Source organism: Helicoverpa armigera, chromosome 14 (genome assembly GCF_030705265.1).
Source record: "Helicoverpa armigera isolate CAAS_96S chromosome 14, ASM3070526v1, whole genome shotgun sequence".
Classification (NCBI taxonomy): domain Eukaryota; kingdom Metazoa; phylum Arthropoda; class Insecta; order Lepidoptera; family Noctuidae; genus Helicoverpa; species Helicoverpa armigera.
The window spans coordinates 3681879-3691438 of NC_087133.1; the positions used below are offsets into that span (position 1 = coordinate 3681879).

General features: G+C 37.2%; 2 protein-coding genes across 3 annotated transcripts; both read left to right on the plus strand.

The window, feature by feature from the left end:
* The first annotated feature begins 60 nt into the window (after positions 1–60).
* LOC110380166 (uncharacterized) lies at positions 61–1386 on the plus strand. Its single transcript, XM_021340060.3, has 2 exons — positions 61–265; positions 804–1386. Exons 1-2 carry the CDS (start codon positions 118–120, stop codon positions 1364–1366), a joined length of 711 nt encoding a protein of 236 aa, XP_021195735.3. The 5' UTR covers positions 61–117; the 3' UTR covers positions 1367–1386.
* Positions 1387–1749: 363 nt separating this feature from the next.
* Mpi (Mannose phosphate isomerase) lies at positions 1750–7813 on the plus strand. 2 transcript variants are annotated; one of them, XM_064037911.1, is made up of 7 exons: positions 1750–1778; positions 2267–2588; positions 2899–3040; positions 3288–3464; positions 3652–3819; positions 4711–4913; positions 5310–7813. In XM_064037911.1, exons 2-7 carry the CDS (start codon positions 2271–2273, stop codon positions 5514–5516), a joined length of 1215 nt encoding a protein of 404 aa, XP_063893981.1. In that variant the 5' UTR covers positions 1750–1778; positions 2267–2270; the 3' UTR covers positions 5517–7813. The 2 variants fall into 2 exon arrangements, with proteins under 2 accessions (XP_063893981.1, XP_063893980.1); XM_064037910.1 differs by having other exon boundaries at positions 1762–2072.
* Positions 7814–9560: the final 1747 nt, after the last annotated feature.

Below are 9560 nucleotides of genomic sequence, written 5' to 3' on the forward strand. Positions count from 1 at the left end.
GGCACTTCACATAGGTAAGCATAAACTCTTTTTATCGAGATGTGAGTGACGTTTAAAAAAAATAAAGTCCCGTCATGTTGCGGTTGCAAACGTAAGCGATTAGGGCATTCTCATTCAATGTATAAATATTTAGCAAACTGCAGTATAATGCACCGAAATGCTGCAGTTTTAACAATTTTGTGCGTACTCTTGTGTCTTACTTTCAACTACACATTCCCGCTGCATAGAGAAGGTTCGAACTGGTCTATGGAAGGATACAGTAACCGTGAGTATTGTGAGAGTAGACCGTGGGTAGATCTTAGAGCATTTAACATCTGTAAAAACCTGAATGAGCGGACCTTTTGTACCTTTGCTAGAGGGAGAGGCACGGCAATTTCGCCTCCGGTTGGTTAAAACCTCTAAGTAGTTGAGCCAGCCTTGTTTTACGACTGAAGCAATAAAATGCTTGTGATTTTGCTCAAGGCCAAAGTCGTAATTCCGTTAGCAGTTTAGTTCTTAGTACCTACCCACTTACTTGTACTAGTTTCGTAGGTAATACCTACTTAGGTCCTTGTTGTTTTTGTTCAAAAACTTCTGAGCGCACCCTTTAAGAGTGCTAGGTACCTAACTAGCGGATTGTAAGTTCGGATTTTCCGCGAACCAAATCTAAGCATTTTGCACTAACAGTTACAAAGATGACTTCCATCACGCATCAACATGCGATAATTTTTTTTTTTTCAGACGAGCGTGGCTACATGGGTAGTCAAGTGCGATTAGTGCAAAAGCGCTCTTGGCACTTATCACCCACGTACTTATTGTTCTAGATTCTCGGATCTGCGGCAGAACGAATCACCATGAAAATATTTTAGAACGAAGCAAAAAGATGGCTAGCAACCTAGAAAATGCCTTTAAAAGATTTAAAGATTCGACACAAGACATTTCCAGAAACATCCAAGCACATTTGAATACTGCTGTAAAGAATTCTCTCAGTGAAGAAGATCTTCGTCAATACGAACAGCTTGTTATAATGAAGAAGTATCCCTATTTAGATCTTAAGGAGATAGAATCAAAGTTTAGTAGCCCCTCTGAGAAAAATACAAGGCAGAGTGTTAAGTATGATTCAGGGACGAATTACCACGGCGACCCTAGTTTTTGTGAACCTTTAGACGACGCGCCAAATGTAGAAATAACTAACAGAGGTCTAACTGGATTCGCTATACCTGCTAAAATAGTCAAAACATCTAAATTGCTGGAAACTAAGTTAAAGCTTAACAATATTAAGAGCATTGATGGCGGTGCCGCTAAGCAAAACGTAAAACTGACATCAACTCCTCGTCCTTCAGAAAGTCTTCGTGATGATATTATGTATTATGAAGAAAATAATTAACAATAAACTTTTCTAACATATCTTTGGCAATGGTATTTCCTTGCTTAATCCTGTCATAACCGGTCTATGCCTACTTTCTTTGATTTCTCCTACAAACTAATAAAAATGCTGTAAATGTGGCACAGAAATAAGCGGTACTCAGAAGTGTTCTATTTGTTTCGACAGTATTTTTTATACAAAATAAACCGGCTCAAACAGGCTAAATAAATTTAAAATAAAAAAAATAAAATAAATTTATTTCATAACCATAAATGGACATGTGTTCTTAAATTAAATTTTTGATCAAAGTAGTCAAGAGCAAAGGAGGAAATTTCTGAACGTATAACAAATTGCCAGTGTCAACTGCATGTCAAAAGAATGCCATTTGTCAATTGTCATTGTCAATGTCAGTCAAAGCAAGCCAGTGAATTTGGTTGGTTGACCTACGATTTCTTTCAAACTTTGTAAAGTTTCAATTTCATCGTGTTCTTCCTATTGAAGCAATTATTATATATAAGCCCATGTCGTCACATAGCACTCATGCTGGTTAATGTGTTCGTATCGACGAATGAACATCGTTAACGTGGACAATTGGGTTTATGTTTTACTGTTCTAGACTCACGTAATTATCTATCAATGATACCCGTCGTATCGTTTGAAGAAGTTGTGTGTTTCTATTTTTAATTTATTGTTTTTTATTAGGTTGTTAACATTCTTGGACTAATCCGTAAGTATGCGGTGTATGTGCATCACAATACTTCATAGAAACTAGCTTTTGTTTATAAACTTTTTAAAAGTAAATAGTTTTTGCTGTATATTTTTTGCTAATAATATTTAATTAAGAAGTAATTTTATATTTTGTAAATTATAGTAGGTGTATTCGTGATTGATATTTATAAATCCATATGGATTACATTACAGAATAATGGAGTTGCAGTGCAAAGTTCAAAATTACGACTGGGGCAAGTTGGGCCTGGAGAGTACAGTCGCCAAGTTATTGTCCAGTGCTCATCCTGAAATTGCCATTGACCAGTCCAAGCCTTACGCTGAACTATGGATGGGCACACATCCCAATGGACCTTCAATGATCATAGACCGAGGTGTCCTGCTCTCTGAGTACATCAAAGACAATTTGGATGCCATTGGACCAGAAGTAAGAAAGAAGTTTGGAGTCACTGTGCCCTTCTTGTTCAAGATCTTGTCTATTAGAAAAGCTTTGTCTATACAAGCTCATCCTAAAAAGGTAATTTTCATGATTTCATAATTATTTGGAGTAACATGTTTCTCTATTGGCCTTCATGGCAATTAAATTTGCACTTAGCTGTTACTGTGCCAATGGTACATTGTTCTTCTGATGATTGTAAACCAATTGTCTAAACATAAAAATATTGCTTGTTCATTCCACTGGACATTCACAATAATGACATGCATTTTTCTTCAATTATCATGATAATATGAACCAGATAGTAATACAGTTACTCAAATAGTGCAATGAGCAATTTTAATATGTATATCTAAAGCTATAAATAAAACAGTAACTTTCTAAATTGCAGGAACATGCAGAGGAACTTCATAAGAACTTTCCGGATATGTACAAAGATCCAAACCATAAGCCAGAGCTTGCCATTGCTCTGACACCATTTGAAGCTCTCTGTGGCTTCAGACCACTGGTGGAGATCCAGAACTTTCTTAAAAGTTTGTATGAAAATACCTTTTAAAATAACCTGTGTTCTATTTTCTCTAAATACCTAGATTTTGTGGTTTAGTTGGAATACTTAATCATAAATTTCATGACATAATTGTGGTTGTGGTTTTTATTCCTATATTTAGCCTGTTGATAAAGAGTTGTGATGTATGTTAAACAAAATTTTACGAATTCAAAAACACAACATAAGGATGCAGTATTTATCAAAATAATGTACAATTGTTTCTGCTTTTTCAGAATTGCCTGAGGTTGCCAATATGTTGTCTAAAGAGAGCGTAGACAATTTTTTAGCCCAGCAAGAACAAGGAGACAGTCAAATAGTTCTCAAACCAGTGTTTCATTCTCTGATGACCAGTGATAAAGCTGTTGTAGCCAACACCTTAAAAACTTTGCTTGGGAGGTTAGAGAAAGAAGGTTAGTACAATTTATTTATCCAATCATAGCTCCTACATTGGCAGTATAGAGTAAATATTAGGGAATGTAATCCCATTTACCATTACATCAAAGAAGTTTGTTTTAGAAGTGCAAGGTCACCAATAGGTATTGCTCACCATGGTAATTTTTGTCTATTTTAAAGAAAGGTATTATATTTGGTCCACAGATGAAGCCACACAGTCATCTCTCCTATACCCACTGCTAAAACGACTGCATAATGACTTCCCCGGAGACGTGGGCTGCTTGTCACCTTACTTCATGAATTATATGCTGTTGAATCCAGGACAAGCCATCTTCCTAAAGCCTAATCTACCACATGCATATTTAAGTGGAGGTTTGTATGAGATTGTTTTTTGTACATCAAAGTATAAGCTTTTTCAGGCGCTGAAGAAAGCACTCCTTCATATTTTATTTTGGCTAGTAGCAAACTTCAGACAAGCAAAGCTTTTTGACAATATCTATACGATCTTTAGAATTTCAAAGTTATGTGCCACAAACCATAAGTTGCTTTTTTGCCATTTACTTAGTAATTTATTTAAAAACACTTTTTTTAAGAATTATTGTATGCATGTATAGTCACACATAATACAACTACTCTATTTTTACATAAATCGTGTTTGTTGTTATATGGCATGATAAAGAAACGTTTGTCTGGAGTTCAGTTTTGCTATCAGCATTGTATACTAATATTGTAATAGAAAGTTAAGCACCGTAATTAAGATAAGCCACATAATAACTCATGTATACTACTTGAGATAAAGTCCCTTTATCCATAGATTATATTATGATGCAAATAGGATCTTGCAATAAGTAAGTAGTATTTCGCTCAATATTAAGTGAGTCACTGATAAAACTATGGCGTTCTTTTATCAAACTAATATTATAATGCTAATGATGCAGTTAATATAACAGCTAAAGATGCTTGCTAAAATAAATAATCATGTAAGCCCAAGTTCAACAACAACCAACATCCATTTCCATAAAACAACAGTTTGAAACTTTTATATGAGTAGTAAAATGAATAGTTTTGCGAGTACTGTTTATGTCGTCGTTGAACTTGGGTTTAAGTTCATAAAATTAGTCCCATGTTAATTATATCTTATTTTCATTAATTATATGTAATAATGAATAATATAATAATTAATTATGTAATAATTAATAATTAATTATGTAAGAGTCTAATTAATTATGTAATAATTAATTATAATTATTTTTTTTTATCCAGATTGTGTAGAATGCATGGCGTGTTCCGACAACGTGGTTCGCGCGGGCCTCACGCCCAAACACATCGATGTACCGACTCTAGTCGATATGTTGGACTACAGCAGCTATGCGCAAGAGCAGTTGTTGTTCAACCCACAGCTAGAAGACTGCAACTCTTGTGTATGGAGACCACCTGTACCGGACTTTGCTGTAGTTAGGATAAAGGTATGATAAAATAAGTTGTTCTATAGTTTGAAATATCTTGGAGAGTTTAACGTTACCCAAGCAGCTAAAATTTTGACTCTAGGCTATTTTGTACATAAGTACTGTATGTGGAGTTTTGTATGTATACATATATACCTGCAGAAAACTGAAACGAATTGGTCACGTTAATCCGTTTGAATACAACTTGAAAGGGCTCTATTTTTATTAAACAACTTGCATATAAAAAGTTAAGTCGGTATGCAGTGGGACAGTTTCATCCCTGCAGCGAATGCAGGCGTGATCCGGCTGGGTTCGATTCCTGGGCGGGTTAGAGGTCATGGGTAATTTCAGTTAAAAATCATGTTAAAAAGAAACTACTTGAAAGTTCACATTAACAGTGACTATCTTCTTGCCCAGGTGGAAAGTGGCGACTCCTACAACACACAGAACCGGTCCAGCCCCAGCCTGATCATCATCACATCAGGTCAGGGCGAGGCTTGTGACACAGAGCCCATAGCTGCTAAGCCAGGAGTCGTGATCTTCCTGAAGGCCAGTCGCCAGCTGACCTTGACGCCCGCTGAAGGTCATCACCTCGAAGTCTATCAGGCTATCTGTAATGTATGATGACTGATGATGTATGAAGGTCCGTTTCACTAACTCCAAGTATGAGTAAAATATATATGGACATTGAATGACCATACAACTAATAAATGACATGAACATGTAATATTAAAATCTTTTGTCTGAATGTGTTAAAAAGTTCGGGCTTTTCTTGGAAGTAGTAAAAAAGGCCCCTAAGTAAGTAGCTTACTTGTTACAAATAGTTTAGGAGCGATTGTACTTCGAATAGTTTCGCTTTTAAGGCTTATTTACACGAACCCAGTATTCAGGAAGGCAACATTATCCAAGTGAACATCTGTAAGAACATTTGGTACTCATAGTTGCAAAAGTTATTAGATCTGCTTTGTACCTTATACGGCGTACGTAATAATGATCATGATGAAAAAATACAACATCCGAATTGAGAACCTACTTTTTAGGTAGTCGATTAAAATAAAGTACATATACACAATAGAGAGTACATGGTCATAATAGGTTTTTCATCCCACCATATCGGAAAGAGTAGGTAGTTTTGCACTTCGATAAGTATCTGAGTGCCGAATCCGTTTTTATCCTCACGAGCGGCAAAGTGATTTGAATTTAGAACATCATGTGCAATACTTATATTATATAAATGTCTAGATGGAGCGTCAAGTGCATGTAAGCGTGTCAAAAAGTGTCAGCCAACAGTTGGCTGACAGTAGTGTTGCCAATATTACCAGCTTTTAGGTAGATCTACCAACTTTGCCCTCAGGCCGCATCCCCATCATGCACGACGCGGCGCCGTGCCGTACAACGTTACGACGTCGTCGCCGAGCCACGGCACGGCGCCGCGCCGCAGCACGGTGCCGCCATCGCCATCGCCATCCATTACCCATTCGTGCGAGCGCATCAACAGCGAAATATCGACTGAATGGGTAATCGATGGCGCACCGTTGCCGGCACCGTGCTGCGGCGCGCCGATCCTGTTGTCGGTAATTTGGTGTCAAAATCTCTTACCGAAACATTACAATTATCTTTGAGTCGTTAATGATTTTTTTGATGCCAAATTGGATTTGGCTTAAAAAAAATGGAATTTGGGCATGAACAATGCTATAAGGGAAGGTAAGTAAGTTCTCCCAAGTACGTTGCGAGTTTTCCGTACAGCCAGGCGGGACACATCCTGCCAAGTGTTGAGCTACTAGAGGCCTGGCGCCTCGGGGAACCCGCTTCAGTATTGGAATTGTGTTTTTGAATTTCGAAAGCCTTTTCCATTACGGTTCCAAAGTCGATGAGCCGGTTATTGTATTCGTTTGAGTTGGGGTAATAGGAACTGCACATTAAGGTTTGTGTATCTTCCCAATGTGCACGTTCAAACCCCGCTTACCTCTAAAAAACCGTGCTTGGGGGCACAGCGGTATCCAGAGATGTTGAAAGTTGACACGCACTTAAACCACTTCCATCACTATTACTATACATCTGGGTGCCTCGCTTACACTTACAGCTATTTATACGTCTCACGAAATAATATTTACACATACTCTTTACAGCTGTCAGAGAGACACATGTATTCAGCTTCTGTACTTGATAGAGCTACAGTGCGTTGTTTCCTACTCTCCCACGATACTGAAGAGTTTCCTAATTTGAACACATACGTCTGTCTTCGCCACGTCCCCAATCAGCATCAGCATAAGCAGTGATAGTTAATTCACCTTTAACAAAAGATAATCGCAAGTCCTTTGTACCTTTTAAGTAACGAAGAATTCTTTTAAACACCACTTTAAAACCTTTTCTAACCATTTCACTAACTGATAACAAGTTTGCTGTTAAGTTTGGTACAAAATAAACATTAGAAATTGTCTTAAAATTACCATTTTTCAATTAATAACATTTTAGCAGGTAATAACTTGTCACCATTTTTTTTTTCTTACAACGTTTTATCATTCACAAAATCACTCAAGACTGATCTGTCACGACACATATGGCCTGTTGCACCACTATCTATGTACCATGATGTACTATTGATGTTTGCTGAAAGTGCGGTAAGTAATACCTTCGAATTATCTGTATTTGTTTTAGGATTCTTCTTGTTTACATTCTTCGGGCAATCCTTGATAAAATGTCCCGTCTTTCTGCACTTGAAACAAATAGAAGGCCGCTTGCGTGCAACTACAGCTAGAGCACTCTCAGTCTTGTCATCTCTTCGGATATTTTCCTGCAATAGTTTCCCTTTGACTATCTCGCTTGACAATTTTAAATTTGAATTTTCCATTGCCATAATCAGTGGGTCATAGTCCGCAGTAAGACCGCTCAATATGATGACTGCTATGAAGTTACTTCAAGCACAGCAAATATTTCTTCTTTATTTCCAGAAAAGATAGGATGTTTGCAGCCATGGGCCTTTAGATTTCTTGAATTAAAAATGTCAAATACGTTATTTAAAAGCTTTATAAACTTTTCAGTGGCTTTGCTTTCTGAAAATTCTGGTAAATTTAGCTCTCGTCGACAAAACTCGATTGCTTTTGACACACTACTGCTCAAGAGCTGGGTGGCCAATTTTACGTTCATAATGGACTTCCGGAATTCCAAGTGCTTTTTTGAACGACGGTTAGCAAGATAAATACCAGTTTGTTCTTGCAATAGTTCTATATTTTTTTCATATGACCAATCAGTTTTATGTATCAATATTGTTTTCGGAGGCGATGAATTCTGCAGCATAACTTGAGCCTTCGGTCTTGCCTTTATTCTTTAATTTGCACTCTGTACAATATGTGGCCAGTAGCAGGGTGCCTCACCACTCGTCATCTACGTTGAGTATTTCGCAACTTGTGCACCGTGGTCATTATTTTACTGACGTAGTCTTCTACGTTTTGGCAACCGGGGAGCGATGTCGTGCACAATTCTCTTAGTAATCCAACGTGGCGTGTCAGCCCTGAATCATCGAAGGCTTTGGCTAGATTATTCCATACCGCCTTAGCAGTCTTGGCATCTTGGATATGTACATAGTTCGCAGAGTCGACCAGAAGAATTATTCGCTTTTGTGTCACGCTTGGGATTAACGGCTCCGTCACTCTCACACAGTCCCACAATTCCTCGTGTTGGAGATAAGTTTTCACTGCGAATTTCCAAGTCGAGTAGTTGTCTCGGCCTTTTAATTTCTCAATTAATACGAGTGGATTGTTGGAAAACATTTTGCCGGTCGCGTGGCGGCACAATTTTAGGTTATGAAAAAATGCCTTGCTTGACTGTAAGTGCACTTTTTTATGAAGTTACGAACTACTATACCTTTTACTGCTAACATGTTGTGTTATGGGCTTCTGGGCCCATAACCTGATGCAATAAAAGGATTTGGATGCTAATTAAACTGGATTTATTGTGATAATATTTAAAAGTGCGAATGGTCGCTACATATGCCACGGAGTAGAGAGAGAGCACAGATTAAAAAGTCTATAGTTGGAAGGCGCATAATTCCACATAGTTCCACAGTTATAAGAATATACTTTAACAATTTGGTTTCACCAAATTTTCATACAGAATCTTCAAACTATTAATACAAATAAGCACACCAAGGAATCCCGTAATACGATTGCGACTTGAAAACGGGTACATAACTTTTTAAAATAATTTTCTTTGATGTTTGCTGCTCCTTATAAGTTCTTTTTCTAAAAATTTTAAGACTTACATTTAAAATAAGTTCTTTTACTTCTTGAAGCTAGCAAATATTTCTTCTTTATTTCCAGAAAAGATGGGATGTTTGCAGCCATGGGCCTTTCAATTTCTTGAATTTAAAATGTCAAATACGTTATTTAAAAGCATTATAGACTTTAAGTGGCTTTGCTTTCTGAAAATTCTGGTAAATTTAGCTCTCGTCGCCAAAACTCAATTGCTTTTGACACACTACTGCTCAAGAGCTGGGTGGCCAATTTTACGTTCATAATGGAGTTCCGGAATTCCAAGTGCTTTTTTGAAAGATGGTTAGCAAGATAAATACCAGTTTGTTCTTGCAATAGTTCTAGTTTTTTTACATTTTTTATTTATTTACTAAGTAAGTTCGAGCTCGTCCTTCCAACGCAACTGTTGTCGTCCTCT